The following is a 24993-nucleotide window of genomic DNA, read 5'->3' as shown; positions in this document are numbered from 1 at the left end:
ATGATTGAGTGATTGCTCAACCAATTGATTGGAGCACGAGGATGTTTGGAAAGGAAACTGCGATGTCTCAGAGGGCCCACTGTATTCTGCATAAAAGTCAACCAGTACCACCACCCTTTGGCCACGTGGCATGTCTTGAAAACGTGCACTGCCCCCTGGAAAAAGCACTCAGTAGCGAATTAGAGACCCCGTCGCCCCATCTTCAACGTTTGAATGTTAATTGCTCACGTTGCATTTAACCATAAATTGGATTGTGTTGGTCTTCCGTAGGCAGCAGAAGAGAATATTTCCAGTTCTCTCAGAAAAGAGCGCATCTTCCAGCAAGAAACAGTGGTGACCAGTGAGCCTTACCGCAGCGCCGGTACCCGGGTCTCACCATTCGAAGAGCTGAGTTCCAGAAGAGCCTACTTGCACGGCCAATCCAACCAGGTAGGGAAAGAATGTTGGATCTGGGAGTTTATCATCTTAGGACAATGGCGTGGCCTAGGGGAAAGAACCCGGGCTTAGAAATTGGAGGACCAGGGTTTTAATCCCAGCTCCGCCTTGGGCAGGTCACTCGACTTCTGGGTGCCTCGGTTTCATCTGCAAAACAGGAGTTCAGTTCCTGTTCTCCCTCCTACCTAGACTGTGAGCCCCATGTGGGACAGGGACTGTGTTGGACCCGATTATTTTGTAACTACTCCAGGGCTTAGTACAATGCTTAACCAATACCGTAGTTATTATTATTATTAGCATCTTGTGCTAGGAGTAGGGGGTGGTGGCTCAAAGTCCTAGTTTGACAAGCTCTCTGGGCAGCCTTAGCTCAGCAGACCAGTGTCTCAGAATTAGATCTGTGCCCGCCAAATTGGGCTACCGACCTCGTGCCAGCTTCCGCTGTTTCTCACTGTCCATGCTTGACCTTCCGTGTTTGGCCCAGAGCCCGGTCAGTTCGGTTCCTGCAGCGTCCTGGGACCTACGATACAGGAGAACCCAGGATTGTAGGCAACTCTAAACAGATTACACACACCTCTCCTTTCAGAGGGAAACGACATTGAAGTAGATATTGACCCATCAATTAGGCTGTGTAACGAGGGACCGTGTAGATGAGAGAATTCTCCCAGTAAATCCAGGAACCTCGTTTTTAGCTGAGATTCACCGCTCCCTCTGCTCCAGGTGTTAATAATAATAATGTTGGCATTTGTTAAGCACTTACTATGTGCGAAGCACTGTTCTAAGGCTGGGGGGATACAAGGTGATCAGGTTGTCCCACATGGGGCTCACAGTCTTAGTCCCCATTTTACAAATGAGGTAACTGAGGCTCAGAGATGTGAAGTGACTTGCCCAAGGTCACACAGCAGACATGTGGCAGAGCCGGGATTCGAACCCATGACCTCTAACTCCAAAGCCCCTGCTCTTTCCACTGAGCCACGCTGCTTCACAATATTTCGGTAGGAAGTTTGACTGTCACCCATGTAGCTGCTTCTCTCCTGGGAGATGGGGCTCCTGGGAAAAGCACCAAAATGTGAGCAGCGGGAAGCAGGGGAATTGGTTTACTGGGCATCCATGAGCCAGATCGTAAAAGGGGCACCTGGAGGTGCATGTTAGGGAAGAGAATCAGGCTTTCGGGACCTCTGAAGAATGCCGCCCGAGGACGTTGGCCAGGTCAATTCAAAACGTCCCAACTGTACTCTTCCTGTTAATGAGCCCACAGTGTTTTAGACCGTGAGCCCACTGTTGGGTAGGGACTGTCTCTATATGTTGCCAATTTGTACTTCCCAAGCACTTAGTACAGTGCTCTGCACATAGTAAGCGCTCAATAAATACGATTGATGATGATGATGATGAGCCCCACCCCAGCCCCCCACACCTGCTCCCTTTGCATTGACGGAGGACTTTGGATCCACGTAGGTGGTGTACAGCCAAACGAGCGTGGACGCCCCCCTCCAGGGCAGACCCGGTGACTCTACCCAGCGCCCGGTAGCCAAGGACTGTGGAAGCCTCAAGTCCCACAGTCGGGTAGGTGTCCTTGCTGGATTGCCAAGGCGGATGGAGCAGGATCTGCTCTTGGGTTGGGGGACAGCGTGGCGATGGCCAGGAGCCACAGGTTGGGGTGGGGGCGGGGGGGGCGGTTGGCACCACCACATCCCACAGACAGGCAAGTGGCCGCCCCTGGGTGGCATCTTGCCTCCCAGATTGGCAGGTACAGAGTGGAGTGGCCCCAGAGCTCTGCCCCCCAGGCTCGCGTTTCAGGATTGCTGTCTGCACAGACATACCCACCGGGCTGCAGGGAGCTTGGCCTGCCTCATGGCAGGAACAGCTCCCCTGAGCAAGCCCTCTTCTGTCTGGCCCCCGGGTGGCAGGGAGCTGGCCGCCAGGCCCCAGCAGGAACCCACTGGTCAGGGCCGGAGGCTGCGAGTTGGGCCACGCTGATCACCGGCACCAAAACCAATCATCTGTCAGGAACCATTATCATTGTCGTGGCTTGGCCCCTCTTCACCGAGCACCCAGGCCCCCTTCCGGGCCCAGCTCTGTTACCTCATCTCCTTAAGTTGGGACTACTAACCTCCCCAATTCTCCCATGGAGTCAGCCCCTCCCACCCCGTTAGCCATTTTGGCATCCTGATTGTCTCCTGCCTCTCTGCCAATCACAACTGCCCCGCAGCCCCTTCCCACCTTGGGTATTCATGCCGGCTTCCCCCAGCAGTGCTCCGATGCTGCCCCCAACCCGGGATAGAGAGAGAAGTGGCACTTCTTTCCCCCCGCAGAACCTGTGTCTCAGCCCTCAGAATAGGGTGAGAATGGGAGTGTGGTGCCTGTCCGTACTAAGGACATGACAAGTTCCAAAACAAGAGGCTTCTCAGCAACAAGTCCCAGGAGTCTGGAGCAAATGCCAGAGGTCATGATTCTTTGCGAGGGGGTGATATCACCCACTTTGGCAGAACCCAGGCTCCCTCACTCCATCAGGGGGAATCAGAGAGATTCCTCCATTTCTTCATCTCCATCCCAGAGGCCTTGCCCTTGGCTCAACGGGGTCGAGGGCCACAGGGACCCCCTTCAAAATGGCAGGCGGGGGTTACATATTCTCCGGGGAGCATTCGGCCCGGTTCTGATGGATGGTCCCTGGGGCGGGTGGTGGACCTGGCCATTTCTCCACTTGAGAAGAGGCACCCGTCTCCGAGGGCCAGCTGCCCCGGTGACTTACAGAAGCCGAGAGGTTTCTCATCGGTGGCGGGCGGCCCACCACCCCTGCGCTCACCGGCCTTGTCTTCGTCCCCCTCCCTTCCCCTAATCCCCCTGCACAGGTGCCCTTGAAACCCATCAGGCATGTGAGCTTTCAAGACGAGGATGAGATCGTCAGGATCAACCCCCGTGACATCCTCATCCGGCGCTACGCTGACTACCGGCACCCCGATGGCTGGAAGACGGATGGGGATGGCGAGGGCCCGGACCCCGGCATCCAGCCGGCCAAGCCAGATGGCAAAAAGTCTGACCTGGGCTTCTCGGGCGGGGACGGGACGAAGCCGGGGGCCCTCAAGGACGCCAAGGGACCGGGGGCGGTCCTGAGGACCCAGCCCGCCCCGCTGAAGGCCAAGAAGGCCAAGCGGCGGAAAGAGGACGGCGAGCGGTCCCGCTGCGTCTACTGCCAGGAGCGCTTCAACCTGGAGGAAAACGGGCGGGGCCGCTGCCAGGACGCCCCGGACCCTGTCAGGCGCTGCATCTACCAAGTCAGCTGCATGCTGTGCGCCGAGAGCATGCTCTACCACTGCATGTCCGACTCCGAGGGGGACTTCTCCGACCCCTGCTCCTGCGACCCCGGCGACGGCAGCTTCTGCCTGCGCTGGCTGGCACTGGTGGCCCTGTCCCTGCTGGCCCCGTGCATGTGCTGCTACGGGCCCCTGCGCCTCTGCCACCGCTGCGGGGAGGCGGGCGGCTGCTGCGGAGGCAAGCACAAGGCTGCCGGCTGAGGCGGGCGCCGGGCCATGCCGGGTCTTGAAATCTGGGTTCCCGGGAGCCGGACGACCGGACCGGGGGTGGAGACGCTCCCGTTGCCCCCAAGGCCGGGAGCTGGCCACGCCTGACTCTTTAGTGCCCTCTCTTTCCCTCCGCCCCTCCCCGCCCGGCCATCAGGAAGGGCAGACGTGGGGTGGTCCCCGCCCTCTCGACCAGGAGCCGCGGAGGCGGTCTGGTCCACGAGAGTGCCGGGGTCCGGATGGGACCCGATATGTGGGCGGGCTGGGGGGCGCGACGCAGAGGACGCTGGGACCAGTCAAACCGCTGCAACGGAGGCGGGTCCCCCCTCTGGGAGGTCTGAGCATCCTGAGGGCCACCGGGCAGTGATCGTAGCCACGCGTATGCCCCCAGGCACTGTCCGTAAGGGGCTGGGGGCATTTGTATGAAAATGTCAAAGGTACGAGTTATTCCACATCTAGCGGCTTCACCCCCAGGGCTGCCGCCGCCCCCCCCCTTCCATCTCCTTCCACCTCCAGTCACCGCTGTCACATTCCACTGCAGCATAACTAACTGGTCCAGCTGGTAGCGCGTCCCGCTTTCTTTGCGGACCGAGCACATCGATTTTCTCCCCCTCGTCTCCCCTTGCCTACTATAGTTTGTATCGAGTTGCATCTGTACATTCTGGCAGTCTTCAAACAAAGGAGAGCTTGAAAATATCCCTCCCGATCGCGCCGAGTGACCAACTTTTTTGAAGCACAGATGGAACTGACCATGGCTTGGTGTTCCGACAGGAGCCTGACGCTTATTTTTATACAGAGCAGAGACTTGGGTTGCCATGTTTGAGCAGAAGAGAAGAAGCCAAGACCAGGGTTTGTGCATCTCCTCCAGGGTGTCACCTTCTCCCGAGGCGGTCCGATCTGGGCAGCTGACCGCGTTGTCGCAACTGGATGCCACGCTGGATGGCACCACCACCACCACCACCCTGGTTGGCATCTGCATTCCAGTGCCGCGGTGTTCCCGGCCGGCTGGAGCGGCACGACGGATCGCTCGTAACCAAGATGACAGACGGACCCGGCACCGGGAATCTTCCGGGGGCTGGACCAGATGCTCTGGACACCAAGGCAAGCGGCCGCAGAGGGGACACCACCATTATGGATGTTTCTCACCTGAACCGGTTGAACAAGGGTTTCTGTGGACGACCCTCGGCGTAGGTGAAGCCGAGCGCCTCAGGCCAGTTCTTTGCGCTGTGTTCAAACACCAACCGAGTCAGGGTTTTTCTGAGGAGCGGCTGGGGGATGGAGAGAAGAAAGTCTTGGCTCTGGATTTTTTGTGGAGGGAGAAGGAATGGTGTTCCTGTTTTAATTTTGATTGCCCTCAGAAGGGTCCTAGGTGACAAAAATGAAAATCACACTACCTTGGACAGTCGTCTTTTCTGGGCATCCGTTCCGGTCCCGTGCCCGCTTTTCTTCTTCTGGCGCCGCTCGGTCGCCCCACAGTGAGACCGAACAAATGTACAGAAATAACACTATCTGTCTGTAAAATACTTTTTTCTTTTTTTAAAGAAAGCATTTATATTTATATGGCCGCTTGACCTGACGACGTCGTGTACATAGATCATCCCGAAGTATTATTTCACATTGAAAAGAAGACACAGTATATATTGATAACTCTAGAAGTTATGGCCAAGAGCTTCTTTCTAGTTTTGTATGGGGGGAAAACGGTTCGGAGGCCTAGTTCCGAGATGCTGGCTCCAGCAGCCGCCCCCTCCAGCCGACCCCGGTTTTGATCGTGGATGGGTTCGAAGCTGTCGCCCTGGGTGATTCGGGTGACACTTGCTCACGGCGCCACTCGGTTGCCTAGAATAAGACTGTTAAACTTCACGAGAAGAACAACAACAAATTACCCTTCCTCCCCTCCCCGCCGGTCTTGTCTTTCTGGGGAATGAAATCTGATAAATGGAGGGCTTGGTTTTCGCTTCCGATCCGAGCAAGGTGTGCACCGACAGGAGGACAGAGCAAGCTGGCTGGGTAGGAAAACTTTGTGTTAATGGACTGTGGATATAATTCTGAAAAGAAAACCGTTTAACCTATTCCTCTTTTGGGCACTAATGGATAAAAGTGCATCTCTTGCTCCCGTACTGTATTTTATATGCAACATATATGCTTTAATATTTTTAATGAACTTGTGCATTAATATTTTCAGATTTGTGTTTAACCACTTTGCTGCTAATCTTTTGGCGCTCTTCCCTCGCCCAGGCCCCCACCCCCATCTTTACTCTCTAAAACATGCAAATAGCTGAAATGATGACAATGTAGACGGTACACACCCCCTAAAGGATTCACCCTGGGTCTTTTCTAGTCGTCTCACCCGATTTTCAGAACTTTCAAATGAATCTGGAGAACGCGAGTGACCCTTGTCCCCACGGCCAAGGACCAGGAGAAATTTTGGTTTTCAGCCCCGCTCACAGATGCGCTTTACCTGAATCCTTACCAATGCACAATCCTGTAGCAGCAGATGCAGAGATGATAGACACACACACACACACCAGGGCACACTGACACTCCCACAAACTCCCATATCCATTCTAGGAACCTACCCTGTTACCTACCGTTTAGTGCTTCTGAGTCATTCTTTCTCTGAGAAGTTCTTGGGGGCTTGGGTGTGGTTTTGGAAGGAGATGGGGAATCTAGTGTAACTACTGGGCCAGTAGGATTTTGGTTTTTGTTGCCTCTTTTTTTTTTCCCTCGTGTGTGTGGTGAAGGGGGTGTGGAAGAGTGTGTGTGTGAGAGAGGGAGGGAGGGAGGCAAGCAGGCCAGCAGGAAGAGAAGGAGGCTTTGCCATCCAACTGCTACGACTGCCCCCGCCTCCCCAACCCCTGAATTCCCAGTAGGGCCTCCAGACAGAAAAAGTTTGGTGTGGTGTGGGGCAGAATAATAATAATAATAATAATATATTTGTTTAGCGCTTACTATGTGTCAAGCACTGTTCTAAGAGCCTGGGGTAGATACAAGGTGGGCACAGTCCCTGTCCCACATGGGGCTCACAGTCTTAATCCCTGTTTTACAGAAGAGAAAAGGAGAATGGTACAGGGGACCACCATCGGTGCCTATACCAAGATCCAAGATGGTTCAGGAGTGGCACGAGCGGCTCTTCTCCCCACTACCGGCCTGGCCCAGCCCAGTCCGGCCTCCAGAACGGCGCCAGGGCCTTAGAGGAAGAAGCATCTAAGCAGGGTTTGAAAACCAGAGGCCGCTCTTGTCGTGCCTCGCTGGTGGCTAAGACGTCCACCGGCCTTGTTTCCCAGTTTGCATGTTCAGACTGGGCTTGGTTTTCCCCTGTGCCCGTGGCATTGGCCAGGGGGGTTAAGGGCTGCTGGCATGTGCTCTGTAGCAGCCTCTGTGGCCCCCTCGTAGCCGATCCGGTCAATCAGGCTCCTTTCCTCCCCAATAATATCAAGAAACGGTATTTATTGAGCGCTTACTGTATGCAGATCACTATACTGAGCGCTTAGGGGAATAGAATATAACAGTTGATAGACATGTTTCCTGTCCACAATGAGCGTACAGTCTAGAGGGGGAGAATGATAATAATGATGATCGTGATGGTATTTACTTACCACTTTGTGCCAAGCTTTGAACTAAGCTCTGGGCTAGATACAGGATTATAGACCGAACATGGTCCCTTATCCCTCCGGAGGCTCAGTCTGGCATAGAGGGAGGGCAGGAAGAGCCTATCCCCATTTTTCAAATGACGAAATAGGCCCAGGGAGATGAAGTGACCTGCCCAACATCACTCACCAGACAAAGCGGGAGAGCTGGGATTAGAACCTGGGTCTCCTGGCTGAGCCGCCCCCTCTTTCCACCCAGACTCACTGCCTCCCAGTTTACCTTAGTGGAGTGTCCAGAGCTGGAGGAAGCAGTCAAGTGGTTTTAATTAGGTAACAGCCCATTGATGATGTTCAGAGAGTAATGGACCTCACCAGTTGGGATCTGAAAAAGCACGTGAAATGGTTCATCCACACCTAAGACGCAAAGCCCTAACCACAGATCCGTGCTTGGGTTGACTTGTCGAGAAGTCTTCAAGTGGCTTGTTGTTGTGCTTGGATGTATAAAGGGATAGGAGCTGTGTGGGGGAAGAGTGAGAGAGCATGTGTGTGTTTGTGTGTTTTTGGGTGTGTGTTTCTGTGAGGTGGTGATTCTGAGGGGGTATGATTTAGAGGAGAAAAAAATGTAACTACCTATTATGATTGGTTATCGAGAGGTGCCTACAGCTAGCCTTTGGAGTTTGGGCACAGCCGAATGCACTTTACTTAGGCTGGCCCAGAGCAAGTTGTTTTATTATAGATCAGCACCCGGAGCAGAGAAAGGACAAAAAGGAGCTCACAAAACAGTCAGCTAGGGGCCCATTCCCCAAGTAAACAGCGCAGAAAACCTCCTCCTTGCCTCATTTTGGGGTGCACGATCAAGTAGTCCCAGCAGGGTCCCACCTCCCCCACCCCTAAAAATCGGCAGGGGTTTCAACTGCCTTGGGGGTGATTTTTCCTCTTGTGTCTGGTGGTGGGGAGGGAACAGGGACACACCGGGAATCATAGAGTCAACGGTAGCACTTTTACCAGGGAGAAATTGGACATGAAACCATTCTGGGTCCAGCTCTGCAAGCGGGAACCCGGAGGGGAGGTTGGGCGGACCCCCTTAGTGGCAAAGACCGGCCCCCGTGGGCTCACAGCCCCATGGGAGGGGTAGTCCCAGACTCCCAGTTGCTTTGGGCACCGATGGCTGTTGAGCTTTTGTCTCCTGTGGTCCCTCACGAGGCCTCCGACGACCTTACCTAGTCGGGGAGACCCTTTGTTGTCCGAAGCTGCCGTCAGCTTGGTACGTGATCCTTCGCAAACACGCCGCCTCTTTCGCTTGGCCTTCCGCACCCACTCTGATGACCTTGAGAAGTGCCTGACTTGTATAGTATTTTCCATTCCAAATCGCTCCCGCTTTTCTCCGTAACGAGCGACGTCCGATTTGGTTGAACGCCTGCCCCGCGCTCGCTGTTTCCCTTTCCATACAGCGTTGGCCCGATCACTTGGGCGGATGGAAAAGACTTCTGTGAGTTTGTAACTGTTTCGTTGCACCTCGGCCGTGTGATTGGACATGTCCGATACTGTCATACAACAGTTGGCTTTAATGTTTCTTTCCTGCAAATTACCTGATTAAAACTCTCTTGAAATTAAAGGGGTTTCTTCCTCTCTCTCCTTCCCCATTCTCCCCGTGCTGTTTTGGGGTTCAGCAGAATGGTCTGTAGTCGGGTAGAGAGCAGAGCAGAATTTAGGGTTTGGAACTTTGAACACAGTGATGTATTAAAATGTGAAACCTATGGGCAGGGAGCAGCTCTTCCAACTCTCATATTTCACCGTACTAAGTGCTTAGTACAGTGCTGTGCATGCGGTAAGCACTCAATAAATAGAACAGTGCTTTGCACATAGTGCTTAATAAATGCCATCATTATTATTATTAATAAATGCCATTGATTGATTAATTGATAGAAACCCAGTAGCTACATGGGGACCCCGCCACGGCCAGGCAGGCTGGACTGCTTGGGGCTGCTGTCACTGAGGATCTTTGACCTTGGAGATTTGTAGCTGGACACGTCCCCTAGGCCATTGTACTGGGGGAAATTAAGTGAAATTAAGTAGTACCTGTAGACCGTAAGCTCATTATGGACAGGGGACTTGTCTGCTTATTCTGTTGTACACTACCAAGCGCTTAGTATTGGTCCTGCACACATAGTAAGTGCCCAGTAAATATGACTGATTATTGAATGACTTGCCCAAGGTCTCTTAGTAAGTGGGTTGGGGGGGTTCTTTGGGCAGGAAGGAGTCACCAAAGAGTTGATCCCTGTGGAGAACTGTGACCCGCTCATAAAGTAGGGTGTGGCTTGGGAGCTCTAGGGCCAGGGGCCATTGGGGAGGAGTGGGAAGGGAGGGGAGGGGCAAGAGCAAGGCCAGGGAGATGGTTCGCTGGGAAGAGCACTGACTAAGGAGGAGAGAGCTGGGGAGAGCCTGGAAGCCAAGGCCCACGAGTCACCCAGACCAGGGGTGGCCATGTTCTGTCCATTTTCCGTAGAGCCGGGTCAGCAGAGGCCCTTGAGACGGAGGCCCAGGGTCAGGAGGCCGAATTGGAGAGCGGATGAACTGCGCCATACATGTGCTTCCAGTCAGACGGCCGGTTGGTCGATCGTATTTACTGAGCGCTTACCATGTGCAGAGCACTTGGGAGAGTACAATGTGGCAGACACATTCCCTGCCCACAACGAGCTTACAGTCAAGAGGTATGTGTGTGGGAGGGCGGGACGGGGGGGGGGGGGGGGGGTGTAGAACCCCTGGATGCCCCTGGGGACCTCTGACTTCAGGAGAGTCATGAAATGACAATTTGCCCCGTGCCCTTTGACCTCGCCCTGGGGAAGACTACAGACCCCCGAGCTGGCAACCCCTCAGAGGGCTCAGGCAGGGACTGGCAGGAGAGAGTTGGTAGCCGGACTCTACCCCGTGGAAGGGCCCTGTGAACTGCCCACTGTGACCTGGGGCCCCGCCCAGGGGGCCGAAGGATCTGAGTTCTATTGGGTGAGGGGGGCTGGTGGGCCCCAGAGCCCGACGGTATGAGGCAGTGGACTCAGTGGACTCGTATTTGGAGGTAGAGGGGGATGGAGGGGAGGAGGGAAGGGGAGACAGGGAGAGGGAATCAGTGTAGCCTAGTGGAAAGAGCACAGACTTGGAAGTCAGAGGACCTGAGTTCTATTCCTGGCTCTGCCAATTGCTTGTGGCGTGACTTCGGGCATGTTACTTAACTCTTCTGTGCCTCAGTTTCCTCGACTGTAAAATGGGAATTGAATACCTGTTCTCCCTCCTCCTTAGACTGTGAGCCCCATGTGGAACAGGGACTGTCTGATCTGATTTATCTGGATCTACCCAGTACGTAGAACAGTGTTTGGCACACAGTCAGCACTTAACAAATGCCATTTTGAAAAAACAAAAACCAACAACAAACAAACGAGTGGGCAGAGACCAGGCAGAAACTTATTTTGCCTCAGTCCCCTGGGGGCTATGGACGTTCAGGGTTTCCCCTGGCTAGGGTTTACGCGAGACCCAGCTGGCCATTAATAATAATAATAATAATAATAATAATAATAATAATAATAATATTTGTTAAGCGCTTACTATGTGCAAAGCACTGTTCTAAGCACTGGGGGGAATACAAGGAGATGAGGTTGTCCCATGTGGGGCTCACAGTCTCAATCCCCATTTCACAGATGAGGGAACTGAGGCACAGAGAAGTGAAGTGACTTGCCCAAGGTCACACAGCAGACATGTGGGGGAGGCAGGACTTGAACCCATGGCCTGTGACTCCCAAGCCCACGCTCTTTCCACTGAGCCACGCTGCTTCTCAGAGAGTACAATGTGGCTAATAAATATTAGGGCAAGTGGGGTGAAAAGAAAGCCAGTTGAGCCTATGGAAATTATGCAGGTCCTAATCCTCCTCTGCCACTTGTCTGCTGCTGTGTGACCCGAGACCCTCACTTCTCTGTGCCTCTGTTTCCTCATCTGTTAAACAGGGATTAAACACTTGTCCTCCCTTCCCCTTAGACTGTGCCCCCCACCCCGCCTGGTGAGAGACAGGGACTATAGTCATTTGTTCATATTTATTGAGCGCTTACCTGCAGTGCAGCATACTAAAAGCGTGGCAGAGTACAAAATAACAATAAACAGATAAATTCCCTGCCAACAACGAGTTTACAGCCTAGAAGGGGAGACAGACATTAGCAGAAATAAATGAATTACAGATAGGTACATAAGTGCTGTGGGGCTGGGAGGGAGGATGAATCAAGGGTGCCGGATAGGGCGACTCAGAAGGGAGAGGGAGAAGAGGGCTTTGTCAGGGAAGGCCTCCTGGAGGAGATATACCTTCAATAAGGGTTTGAAGGTGGGAAGAGTCATTGCCGGATAGGAGGAGGGAGGATGTTCAAGGCCAAAGGCAGGACGTTGGTTAGGGGTCGGTGGTGAGATAGAGGAGATTGAAGTACAGTGAGAAGGTTAGCATTCAAAGTGAAGTGTGTATTGCAACTATCCCTTGTAGGCATTTAGCAAATCCCACATTTATTAGCATGATCCTGGTGACTTTGGGAGGTTTGGGCTGAGTGGAAGCCTGGAGGGCTCCAGTTTGGGTCTCCTCTGGGTCAGTTGATTGTGGATCTGGAGGCCTGGCCAGGCCAGGGGCTGGGGCAGGCTCTGAGAAGCAGGGTCCTGCAGGCCCACGGGGGTCGGGGACTGGACCCTCCATGTCAGCCCGGCCCCCAGCCCGTGAGCAGATGCCTGAACGGGCCCCAGGAAGTGACAATGACGGAGGAAGGAGAAGAGGCCAAGACCAGCGGGTGAGTGACTGACGGAGCCAATTCGGAGGTGAGGGGATCTGGTCTTCCGTGGGCCAGCCGGCCTTGTTCTTGGAGAGGGGAGAGCTCAAAGAGCGTCACCCCTGGCCGAGTGGGGAGGTCAGAGCCAAAGACTGCCCCAAATCCTCTGCTGACTTGCTCGGGGGTGGCTCTCCAAGAGTAGTTTGTGGTGGGAAGGAAGGGAGATTTCTCTGCTGGGAATAGTGTGGGAGGCAGAGGCCTGGACCGGATGACCCCCGCCCCCCCCGGAGGCCCTGGGACCACACTGGCACTGCCCGGCATCTGAGGATAGGGCGGTGGCGGCCGTAGGCCCCTGGACGGGGAGCTCTGTAGACTGCAGCAGTTGAAGAACAACCTGGACCGTCTGAACAGTGAACTGGAAAACGACCTGGAGCGTCTGGACTTGGAAAACCAGGTCCTCATCGCCCAGATCCAGGAGGAAGACCAACAGAGAAAGAGGTTGGGGCCCGGCGAGGGGGCTGGCCCCGCCTGGGAGGGATGGTGGGAGGAGGCTGGACCCCGAATGAAGAACTGGGGACCCGTGCCCCGGCAGGTTGTGGCTCAGGATGGGGTCCCCAGAGGTTTGGGAGTGAAGCAGGGGGAGGTTGGAGCATGGGTGGGAGGGACTCTGGGGGGGTGTCTCAGGGCCCCCAGCCCCAGAGTGGTTCAAATCTGGCCTGGCAGGAAGAGGGCGTGACCCCGGGTTGAGCTCACGTTTCGTTCCTCCGACTCCCCCTCCCCTTGGGCCGGGCCGGGGGTCCGGAGGCGCCGGGTCGGGGCTTCGCGCAGGCTGGAGCAGGAGATGGCCCAAGCCTTGGTCCTGGCGGAGAGGAAGGATGAAGAGGACGGCGCCAGGGCTGAGCGGGCAGAAGCCCTGGGCACCCTGCACCTGGAGAACGCCAGGCTGGTGAGTGGCGACGGGACAGGCCACCGACAAAGCCAACAGTGCTCTTAGCCCTCGCTTGGGGCCGATCCGGGTGCCACACAATCAGATTGGGCCTGATTCTTGGCCCACCGGGGGCTCCTTGGCTGAGAGCGAGGGAGAGCGAGGCTCTTGGCTCTATTTGGCTAATGGGGAAATTGAGGAACAGAAAGGTTCAGAGGTCATAGAGCAGGCCAGGGGCAGAGCCGGGACTAGAACCCAGGCCTCCCGTCCCTCACCTTGTTGCCCTTCTCCTCGACTATGTCAGTTCTCCCCACAACCCACCAGACCCCCTCACCCTGTGTGTCCCCGGGGTGATGGATGGATGGCTGGATGGCCTGCCCAGCGTGACAGGTCTGGGCAGAGGGGGCAGCTGGCACTGTGAGCGTTAACCCTGTGAAGGGTTCCCCTCCCCACAGCACCTTTCCCTCCCCACAGCACCTTTCCCCTCCCCACAGCACCTGTATATATGTATATATGTCTGTATGTATTTATTACTCTATTTATTTTATTTGTACATATTTATTCTATTTATTTTATTAATATGTTTTGTTTTGTTCTCTGTCTCCCCCTTCTAGACTGAGAGCCCACTGTTGGGTAGGGACCATCTCTATATGTTGCCAACTTGTACTTCCCAAGCGCTTAGTACAGTGCTCTGCACACAGTAAGCGCTCAATAAATACGATTGAATGAATGAATGAATGAAGGGGGCAGGGGCCAGGGAGGGGGCCCAGGGAGGTAGAGCCTCAGCCCCTCCCCTGCTCTCTTCTCAGGAGAAGAAGAACAAGGCTCTCAGGAGGAAGCTGGCAGACCTGAAGAGGAAAGTGAGAGCCTGAAACTGCTCCCCTGCCCTTGCCCCCGCCCCCTGAAGTGACTCCAGCGGACTGAAGCCGATTCTGGAGTAGGCCCGGAGCCTAGACTGGCTCAGACTTTGAGGCCGTAGGGATGGCTCAGGTTGGAGGGCTGATGGGGTGGAGGGGCTGACTCTCTGAGGAGAAGGCAGGGCCTCCTCCAGCCCTTTCCGAAAAGAAAAATCAACTGCCATGTGCTGAGTCTCCCAGGGGCTCTGGGCAGGTGGCGGTGGGGGGGATACCCTCCTGGCTTCCGCAGGTCTGGCTGACTTGGGATGGGGGCTGCAGATCTCGCAGAAAACATCCGCCCGGCTGGAGTCAGAGCCAGAGAGGCTGGGGGACATGGCAGCTCTGACGGAGGCCAAACTGCAGGAGGCCAAGGCTCTCCACGGCCAGCAGGACCACGAGATCCAGAAGGTAGCCGTTTGGGCCCCTTGGCAGGGGCCGGGACAGCTCGGGGAACAGACCCTCACTGGCGTGGTCTGGTCCCACCCCCGAGTCTCAGATTGAGGCCCCTCCCAAGTCCCCCAGCCCCTGAGCTCTGCTCCTCTGTGCAGCTCCCACCTGGATGACCCACTGATCAACCCTCCTTCCCCGGTCCCTCGAGCCAGGCTGGGTGGTGACCCCTGGTTTCCCTTGGGCCACCGACTGGGCTGTCCTGGAAGCCAGCTGTCCCACGCTCAGTGAGACAGGCTGAGGGACACCCAGGATCCATTCTCTCCCCAACCCCCAGCCCCAGAGACCCTGTGCTTGGTTTTCTAGGTGACAGATGAGTACCATGTTATTCAGCGGCAGTGCGAGGAACAGGCACGCATCATCCAGGTAGTCTCCCGTCCTCCCTCCCAACCACAGCCCCTTCCCCAAGAACCCTCACCACCACTACCATTGTCACCCCCGATCTCCATCACCGTCTCCACCATCACCACTACCGCCACCATCATCATCACTACCACTACTAGAGAAGCAGCGTGGCTCAGTGGAAAGAGCACGGGCTTTGGAGTCAGAGGTCATGGGTTCAAATCCTGGCTCCGCCAGTTGTCAGCTGTGTGACTTCTCTGTGCCTCAGTTACCTCATCTGTAAAATGGGGATTAAGATTGTGAGCCCCCCGTGGGACAACCTGATCACCTTGTAACCTCCCTAGCACTTAGAACAGTGCTTTGCACATAATAAGCGCTTAATAAATGCCATCATTATTATTATTACCACCATCACCACCACCTGCCACTAGTGACCACCATCCCTGTCATGGATACTGCCAAAGGAGCAGTTCCCTGCGTGCTTGGGAGAGTACAGAAAGTAGGAGAGCCGGTCCCTGCCCTCATGGGGCCTCCAGTATAAACTTCACGCCCACCTCAGTCTCAGACGCCTTCCTGCAGGGCCCATCTTGCGGTGGTTGAGTCCCCGAGGTGTATGGGTAGGATAGTTTTATTCTGGGGGCAGCTCCCTTGGAAAGTGATCCAGCCCAGGACAGAAGATCCTGGAGGGTATCCCCCTCTCCCGCTTCTCCCTCTCTCCAGCTTCTGTCTTCTGCCCCTGAGGAGGACCCCTCCCCCAGTGCCAGAGTGGGAATAGCGCGTGGCAGGGGCGGGACACGAGGTGGGGGGATAGAGGGAATGCCCTGGAGTGGCCCCAACCACCCAGTTCTCTGGTCCTCCCTCCGGAAGAAATACCAGGAAGTCTTGCGGTGGATGGAGGAGGAAGAGGAAACTTGGCTCCTCGAAATGGAAGTGTGAGTTTAGCTCCTCCCATAAAGACGTTGGTGCGGGCCTGGGGTCAGGGGACTGAAGCGGGGACCCTTTCCACGCCAACCCCTGCCCTCCCAATCTGGGCTGTGTCCAGCACAGGAAGGGAGTGGGCACCCCCAGGGCTTGACCAGCCAGTGGCTGAGATGATCTCCTCACTGCCCCTCGATCTCATCTGTCTGACCGCCAAACCCTCACCCACTTCCTACCTCTGTCCTGGAACTCCCTCCCTTATCATATCCAACAACCATCACTCTCCCTGCCTTCAAATCCCATCTCCTCTAAGAAGCCTCCCCTGACTAAGCCCTCATTTCCTCCTCTCACTTTCCCTTCTGCATCACCCTTTCACTTGGATTTGCACCCTTTATTCACCCCACCCTTAACCTCACAGCGCTTATGTACATAGCCGGAGTTTATTTATATTAAATGTCTGTCTCCCACTCTAGACTATGCCTGCCAACTCTGTTATACTGTATACTCCCAAGTGCTCAGGACTGTGCTCGGCATGCAGTAACCATTCAATAAATGATTGATTTATGTACTTATTGACTGACCCACCTGTTGTTGGCTCCCTAGCCTGAAGGTCCAGAGCATGTTTGCCCAGTCAGTGACCCCGGGGTCCATTTTGGTGGAGGACATCCAGCGCAGCATGGTGAGTGGGCCCCACTTCCCCCTGCCCAACTTCCCAGCTTGGTGGTAGGGACTTCTGGAGCCATGAACCCAGGGGATATTCCTTACCCCCAACCTCCCCCAACCACACCAGCTCACCTAGGGAATAGCCCCTTCTTCACCCAGGGTGGGGAGGGGTTCTTTCCCTCACCAAGGGGACAGCCCCTCTTTCACTCAAGGGTATCACCTCCTTCACCCAAGAGACAGCCGCCCTACTTCACCCAGGGGGGTGTTCTCTCCCTCACCTATGGCATAGCCTCTCCTTCACCCAAGGGGCATTTCCCTACCTTCACCCATACACCGTCCCCTGCAGCTGATTTTTCCCCCTCTCCTCTGGGGCCGAGGCTGAGGCAGTTGAGAAATATGACCCCTCCCCCAGGATACCAGCCAGAGTGATTCCCCAAATCTGACCGTTTCCCCCTGAAAGAGGAGCCCCAGTCCTGCCCCCACCTCCCAGTGGCCCCCTCTGGTAACCCCTTCCTTTTCCCCTCCCCACAGGAGTGGACCATTGTGAGGAACAAGAGAAGATACTTCTGGAGCAGGTGGGGGCACAGTTTGGAGGTCACTGGGAATCTTGGCTGCACGCTGGTTGGGAGTTCAGATGGGAGCCCCTTCCGTGGGGTCTTTTTTTGGTCCCCAGCCCTCGCTCTTAGGGGGAAGAAGGTTGCCAGCCAGCCAGGCTGGTGGGGGGGGTGGTGGAAGGGGGAGGTAGCCGGATTCAGGGCAGATTCCCACAGACCCTGGGCAGTGGGAAGAGGGTCAGAAAGACTGACAGAGCCGGGGAAGGGGCTCATGAGGAGCATCCCTCCACCCCGATCCCCGGGCAGGGCTCTCCGCTGCCTGTTCCTTCTGATGCTGGGTTTCTGGACTGTCCTGGCCTATGCCGCCTTCCACCTGTGCTACATCAACCCCGACCTGCCCTCCGACCTGCTGCCCTGCCTACTGAGCCGCACTGCCCTCTTCGAGCTACGCCAGCTCCTGGCCACGTGCCTCGCCTTGGAAGTGGATGATGTCCTGCCTCACTGACCGCTGGCCAAGGGGGCTGCCGGGTCCGTGAGCGAGCGCGCCTCCCTCCAGAGCCGCGACTCTGGGCCTCCGAGATGGACCCTCCTCGTATAATAATAACTATGATTATTATAATTGTTATCATGCTCTCGACACTGTCGTATTCATTTAAAAGGCACTTAAGGTGACCAAGTTTAGGGGAAGACACAAGTTAATCAGAGCCAACTCAGTCCATTTGCCATGGGGCTCAGGGTCTGAGAGGGAATCTTATTTTCCAGATGGGGAATCTGAGGCCTGGAGATTTAAACTGATTTCTACTGCTATCACGTTAATCCAATCATTTATCCTATCCCACCTTGATTACTGTATCAGCGTCTTTGCTGACCTCCGTGTCTCTTGTCTTTCCCCACTCCAGTCCATACTTCACTCTGCTGCCTGAATCATTTTTCTATAAAAACGGTCAGTCCGTGTTTCCCCACTCTTCAAGAAACTCCAGTGTTTGCCCATCCACCTCTGCATCAAAGAGAAACTCCTCACCATCGGTTTTAAAGTACTTCATCACCTTGCCCCCTCCTTCCTCACCTCTCTACTCTCCTACTACAGACCAGTCCGCACAATTTGCTCCTCTGATGGCAACTTTCTCACTGAGAAATAGATCTCACCTATTTTGCCACCAACCTCTTGCCCACATCCTGCTCTGGGCCTGGAAAGCCCTTCCACCTCATATCTAACAGAGAATTACTCTCCCTGCCTTGAAAACCTTATTGAAGGCCCATCTCCTCCAAGAGGCCTTCCCCGACTAAGCTCTCCTTTCCTCCTCTCCCGATCCCTTCTGCATCGCCCTGACTCGCTCCCTTTATTCCGTGCCCCCTTCCAGCCCCACAGCGCTTATATCCACATCTGTAATTTATTCATTTCTATTAATGTCTGCCTCCCGCTCTACACTGTAATCTCGTGTGGGCCGGGGATGAGTCTGTTTATTGTTATATTGTCCTCTCCCGAGAGGTTAGTACAGTGCTCTGCACACAGTAAGCGCTCAATAATGAGAAGCACCGTGGCTCAGTGGAAAGAGCACGGGCTTTGGAGTCAGAGGTCACGGGTTCAAATCCCGGCTCTGCCAACTGTCAGCTGTGTGACTTTGGGTAAGTCACTTAACTTCTCTGTGCCTCAGTTACCTCATCTGTAAAATGGGGATTAAGACTGTGAGCCGCCTGCGGGACAATCTGATCACCTTGTAACCTCCCCAGCGCTTAGAACAGTGCTTTGCACATAGTAAGCGCTTAATGAATGCCATTATTGTTATTATCATTATTAATAAATAGGATTGACTGACTCTCCGGAGGTCGTCAATCACTCAATAGTGGGGACTGAGCGCCCCCTGTGGGCAGAGCTCTGTACTGAGCGCTGGAGACAGTCCAATAGGGGTTCTTAGGGAGGAACACGATCCATTAATCAATCAAACGTATTGATGGAGAGCTTATTGTTCATTCATTCAATCGTATTACTTGAGCGATTCCTATGTGCAGGGCACTTTACTAAGCGCTTGGAAAGTATAATTCGGCAACAGATACAGTCCCTACCCAACTGGCTCAGTCTAGAAGGGGGTGGAGACAGACAACAAAACAAAAGAAGACAGGTGTCAATACCATTAAAATAAATAGAATTATAGTTTATACACATCATTAATAAAATAGAGTAATAAATATGTACAAATATACACAAGTGCTGTGAGGAGGGAAAGGGGGTAGGGCAGAGGGAGGGAGTGGGGGCGACGGGGAGGGGAGGAGGAGCAGAGGAAAGGGGAGGCTCAGTGTGGGAAGGCCTCCGGGAGGAGGTGAGCTCTCAGTAGGGCTTTGAAGGGAGGAAGAGAGCTACTTTTGTGTGGAGGGAGGGCATTCCAGGCCAGGAGTAGGATGTGGGTCAGGGATCAACTGCGGGACAGGCGAGAACGAGGCCCATTGGGACGGTTAGCACCAGAGGAGCGGAGGGTGCCGGCTGGGATGGAGAAGGAGAGGAGGGAGGTGAGGTGGGAGGGGGCGAGGGGATGCACAACTCTGAAGTCAAAGCTTTACTGTGTGTGGAGGGCACCGTACTAAGTGCTCCAGTATTAGAGCTATGCATACTAACACACTGGCTAGGAGCCCACTGGCCAATGGGATGGCAGTGGAAGGTACAATAATGATATTTATTCATTCATTCAGTCAGTCATATTGAGCACTTACTGTGTGCGGAGCACTGTACTAAGCGCTTGGGAAGTACAAGTTGGCAACATATAGAGATGGTCCCTACCCAACAACGAGCTCACGGTCTAGAGGGGGAGACAGACATTAATACAAATAGATAAAACAATCAATTACAGATATATACAGATAGATACATATGTGCTGTGGGGAGTCATTCATTCACTCGTATTTATTGAGCGCTTACTGTGTGCGGAGCACTGTACTAAGCGCTTGGGAAGTACAAGTTGGAAACATATAGAGACGGTCAATCAATCAATCAATCGTATTTATTGAGCGCTTACTGTGTGCAGAGCACTGTACTAAGCGCTTGGGAAGTACAAGTTGGCAACATATAGAGACAGTCCCTACCCAACAGTGGGCTCACAGTCCAAAAGGGGGAGACAGAGAACAAAACAAAACAAAACATACTAAATAAAATAAATAGAATAGATATGTACAAGTAAAATAAATAGAGTAATAAATATGTACAAACATATATACATATATACAGGTGCTGTGGGGAAGGGAAGGAGGTAAGATGGGGGGGATGGAGGGGGGACGAAGGGGAGAGGAAGGAAGGGGCTCAGTCTGGGAAGATCCCTACCCAACAACGAGCTCACAGTCTAGAGGGGGAGATAGACATATCATAATAATAATATATAATAATAATGATGATGGTATTTCATTCATTCATTCAATCAATCGTATTTATTGAGCGCTTACTGTGTGCAGAGCACTGCACTAAGCGCTTGGGAAGTACAAGTCGGCAACATATAGAGACGGTCCCTACCCAACAGTGGGCTCACAGTCTAGAAGTGGGAGACAGACAAGAAGACAGAACATGTAGGCAGGTGTCAAAATCGTCAGAGCAAATAGAATTATAGCTATATGCACGTCATTAACAAAATAAATAGAATAGTAAGTATGTACAAGTAAAATAAATAGAGTAATAAATCTGTACAAATATATACAGGTGCTGTGGGGAGGGGAAGGAGGTAAGGCAGGGGGGTATTTGTTAAACTCTTACTAAGTGCTTAAAGCAGCATGGCTCAGTGGAAACAGCCAGGGCTTGGGAGTCAGAGTTCATGGGTTCTAATCCCGGCTCCGCCACGTGTCAGCTGTGTGACTTTGGGTAAGGCACTTCACTTCTCTGGGCCTCAGTTCCTTCCTCTGTAAAATGGGGATGAATAATAATAATAATAATGGCATTTATTAAGCGCTCATTATATGCAAAGCACTGTTCCAAGAGCTGGGGAGGTTACAAGGTGATGAGGTTGTCCCACGTGGGGCTCACAGTCTTAATCCCCATTTTACAGATGAGGTAACTGAGGACCAGAGAAGTGAAGTGACTTGCCTAAAGTCACCCAGCTGACAATTGGAGGAGCCGGGATTGGAACCCATGACCTCTGACTCCAAAGCCCGGGCTTTTTCCACTGAGCCACGCTGCTTCTGTGAGCTCATGTGGGGCAACCTGATCACCTTGTATCCTCCCAGTGCTTAGAACAGTGCTTGGCACAGGCAGGTGAAGCAGCGTGGCTCAGTGGAAAGAGCCCGGGCTTGGGAGTCAGAGGTCATGGGTTCTAATCCCAGCTCTGCCACTTAATAATAATAATAATGATGGCATTTATTAAGCGCTCACTATGTGCAAAGCACTGTTCTAAGCGCTGGGGAGGTAACAAGGTGATCAGGTTGTCCCACGGGGGGGCTCTAAGTCTTAATCCCCATTTTACAGATGAGGGAACTGAGGCACAGAGAAGTGAAGTGACTTAATAATAATAATGATGACATTTATTAAGCGCTTGCTATGTGCAAAGCACTGTTCTAAGCGCTGGGGAGGATACAAGGTGATCAGGTTGTCCCACGTGAGCTCACAGTGACTTGCCCCAAGTCACACAGCTGACAATTGGCGGAGCCGGGATTTGACCCCATGACCACTGACTCCAAAGCCCGGGCTCTTTCCACTGAGCCACGCTGCTTCACTTAGCTGTGTATCCTTGGGCAAGTCACTTCACTTTTCTGTGCCTCAGTTCCCTCATCTGTCAAATGGGGATGAAGACTGTGAGCCGCACGTAGGACAACCTGATCGCCTTGTATCCTCCCCAGCACTTAGAACAGTGCTTTGCACCTAGTAAGTGCTTAATAAATGCCATTATTATTATTATTATTATGAAGTCGCTTCACTTCTCTGTGCCTCAGTTCCCTCATCTGTCAAATGGGGATTCATTCATTCAGTCGTATTTATTGAGTACTTACAGTGCTCTGCACACAGTACTAAGTGCTTGGGAAGTACAAGTTGGCAACATATAGAGACGGTCCCTACCCAACAGCGGGCTCACAGTTTAGAAGGGGGAGAAAGACAACAAAACATATTAATAAAATAAAAGAAATAGAATAAATATGTACAAATAAAATAGAGTAATAAATACATGCAAAGATATATAAATATATACAGGTACTGTGGGGAGGGGAAGGAGGTAAGGCTGGGGGGGGATGTGGAGGGGGAGGAGGGGGAGAGGAAGGAGGGGGCTCAAGACTGTGCACCCCACGTGGGACAACCTGATCACCTTGCATCCCCCCCAGTGCTTAGAATGGTGCTTGGCACATAGTAAGAGCTTAATAAATGCCATTATTATTATTATTATTATTATTATTATTAAGTCACTTCACTTCTCTGTGCCTCAGTTCCCTCATCAGTCAAATGGGGATGAAGACTGTGCGCCCCACTTGGGACAACCTGATCACCTTGTATTCCCCCCAGTGCTTAGAAGGTGTTTGACACATAGTAAGCGCTTAATAAATGCCATCATTATTATTATTATTATTATGAAGTCACTTCACTTCTCTGTGCCTCAGTCCCCTCATCAGTCAAATGGGGATGAAGACTGTGCGCCCCAGGTGGGACAACCTGATCACCCTGTATCCTCCCCAGCGCTTAGAAGGTGCTTGGCACATAGTGAGCGCTTAACAAATACCAACATTATTATAATTATAATTATTATTATTATCTCCCGGGGGCGGGGCGCCGATCCCACGGAGACGCGGGGCGCGCAGGCGCGGCTGGTTGGGGGGGGCGCGCGCTGTGTGACCTTGGGCAAGTCACTTAACTTCTCTGGGCCTCAGTTCCCTCATCCGGAAAATGGGGACGAAGACCGTGAGCCCCACGTGGGACAACCTGATTATCTTGTATCTACCCCGGTGCTTAGAACAGTGCTTGGCACATAGTAAGCGCTTAACAAATACCAACATTATTATGATGATGATGATGATGATGATGATGATTGCCTCCCCGGGGGCGGGGCGCCGTTCCCATGGAGACGGGGGGGCGCGCTGTGTGACCTTGGGCAAGTCACTTAACTTCTCTGGGCCTCAGTTCCCTCATCTGGAAAATGGGGACGAAGACTGTGAGCCCCACGTGGGACAACCTGATTATCTTGTATCTACCCCGGCGCTTCGAACAGTGCTTGGCACATCGTAGGCGCTTAACAAACACCAACATATCTCCCCCTTCTAGACTGTGAGCCCACTGTCGGGTAGGGACCGTCTCAATATGTTGCCAACTTGTCCTTCCCAAGCGCTTAGTACAGTGCTCTGCACACAGTAAGCGCTCAATAAATACGATTGATGATTGATGATGATGAAGCAACTTGCCCAAGGTCACACAGCAGACCTGTGGCGGAGCCAAGGATTCGAACCCATGACCTCTGGCTCCAAAGCCCGGGCTCTTTCCACTGAGCCACGCTGCTTCTCTAACCAAGCACTTACTACAGTGCTCTGCCCACAGTAAGCGCTCAATAAATATGATTGGAAGAAAAAAGTGGGAAGATAACCCACCTTCGAATCAATCAATCGTATTTATTGAGCGCTTACTGTGTGCAGAGCGCTGTACTAAGCGCTTAAAATACGGCTGTACGTTTATATCCTTTTACTTTATGCAGACACTTATACACACCATTTTATTTACATTTTACAGTACTTATCTCTACACAGGCGCACATACATGGTATTTACAGACTGACGCCTGTATATATGTTTTATACATATTTATTACTCTATTTATTTATTTATTTTACTTGTACATATCTATTCTATTTATTTTGTTAGTATGTTTGGTTTTGTCTCCCCCTTTTAGACTGTGAGCCCACTGGTGGGTAGGGACTGTCTCTATGTGTTGCCAACTTGGACTTCCCAAGCGCTTAGTCCAGTGCTCCGCACACAGTAAGCGCTCAATAAATATGATTGGAAGAAAAAAGTGGGAAGATAACCCACCTTCGAATCAATCAATCGTATTTATTGAGCGCTTACTGTGTGCAGAGCGCTGTACTAAGCGCTTAAAATACGGCTGTACATTTATATCCTTTTACTTTATGCAGACACTTATACACACCATTTTATTTACATTTTACAGTACTTATCTCTACACAGGCGCACATACATGGTATTTACAGACTGACGCCTGTATATATGTTTTATACATATTTATTACTCTATTTATTTATTTTACTTGTACATATCTATTCTATTTATTTTATTTTGTTAGTATGTTTGGTTTTGTCTCCCCCTTTTAGACTGTGAGCCCACTGTTGGGTAGGGCCTGTCTCTAGATGTTGCCAACTTGGACTTCCCAAGCGCTTAGTCCAGTGCTCCGCACACAGTAAGCGCTCAATAAATACGATTGATGATGATGATGCTATCTCCCCCTTCTAGACTGCGAGCCCACTGTCGGGTAGGGACCGTCTCAATAGGTTGCCAACTTGTCCTTCCCAAGCGCTTAGTGCGGTGCTCTGCACACAGTAAGCGCTCGATAAATACGATTGATTATGATTATTAATCATAATCAGTAATAATCTAATTATTAATTATATTAATCATAACCAGTATTAATCCCTATTTGACAGATGAGGGAACTGAGGCACAGAGAAGTTAAGTGACTTGCCCAAAGTCACACGTCAGATAAGTGGCGGAGCCGGGATTAGAACCCATGAGCCCCCTCCTTCTTCTCCCCCTCCTCCCCCTCCCCATCCCCCCACCTTACCTCCTTCCCCTCCCCACAGCACCTGTATAGATGTTTGTACAGATTTATTACTCTATTTATTTCACTTGTCCATATTGATTCTATTTTATTTTGTTAATATGTTTTGTTTCGTTGTCTGTCTCCCCCTTCTAGACTGTGAGCCCACTGTTGGGTAGGGACCGTCTTGTACATATTTATTACTCTATT

The 24993-nt window shown here is 52.7% G+C and overlaps 2 protein-coding genes across 7 annotated transcripts in view; both read left to right on the top strand.

Moving 5' to 3' along the window:
* The window catches only part of SPRED1 (sprouty related EVH1 domain containing 1), a 58585-nt gene extending 48423 nt beyond the window's left edge, over positions 1–10162 (top strand). Inside the window, exons 5-8 of one of the 3 annotated variants that reach the window (XR_005448444.1) lie at positions 271–429; positions 1888–1995; positions 3282–5957; positions 10044–10162. Coding sequence is in view for 2 of the 3 variants with exons in the window: in XM_038741205.1 (XP_038597133.1) it covers positions 271–429; positions 1888–1995; positions 3282–3944 (930 nt within the window). In the remaining variant the exon portion in view is untranslated. Of the gene's footprint in view, positions 1–270; positions 430–1887; positions 1996–3281; positions 6891–10043 lie in introns of those variants that run through there. The other 2 variants (XM_038741205.1, XM_038741206.1) reach the window with 2 other exon arrangements.
* Positions 10163–10216: 54 nt separating this feature from the next.
* Positions 10217–17694, top strand: TMCO5A (transmembrane and coiled-coil domains 5A). Of its 4 annotated transcripts, none has more exons than XM_038741435.1 (11): positions 10217–10248; positions 12272–12345; positions 12673–12822; positions 13153–13270; positions 14059–14109; positions 14425–14553; positions 14899–14958; positions 15802–15866; positions 16456–16531; positions 17047–17090; positions 17376–17694. In XM_038741435.1, the coding sequence occupies exons 2-11, from the start codon at positions 12311–12313 to the stop codon at positions 17572–17574; spliced, it is 927 nt and encodes a 308-aa protein (XP_038597363.1). In that variant the 5' UTR covers positions 10217–10248; positions 12272–12310; the 3' UTR covers positions 17575–17694. The 4 variants fall into 4 exon arrangements, with proteins under 4 accessions (XP_038597363.1, XP_038597362.1, XP_038597365.1 ...); XM_038741434.1 differs by lacking the exon at positions 10217–10248 and adding an exon at positions 10577–10610 and having other exon boundaries at positions 12224–12345; XM_038741437.1 differs by lacking the exon at positions 10217–10248 and having other exon boundaries at positions 12223–12345; positions 12736–12822.
* Positions 17695–24993: the final 7299 nt, after the last annotated feature.

The sequence above is a fragment of the Tachyglossus aculeatus genome (assembly GCF_015852505.1).
Source record: "Tachyglossus aculeatus isolate mTacAcu1 chromosome 12 unlocalized genomic scaffold, mTacAcu1.pri SUPER_6_unloc_1, whole genome shotgun sequence".
NCBI classification, from domain to species: Eukaryota; Metazoa; Chordata; class Mammalia; order Monotremata; family Tachyglossidae; genus Tachyglossus; species Tachyglossus aculeatus.
Note: the sequence above shows the minus strand (reverse complement) of the source record. Positions and strands in the feature narration are given on the sequence as shown.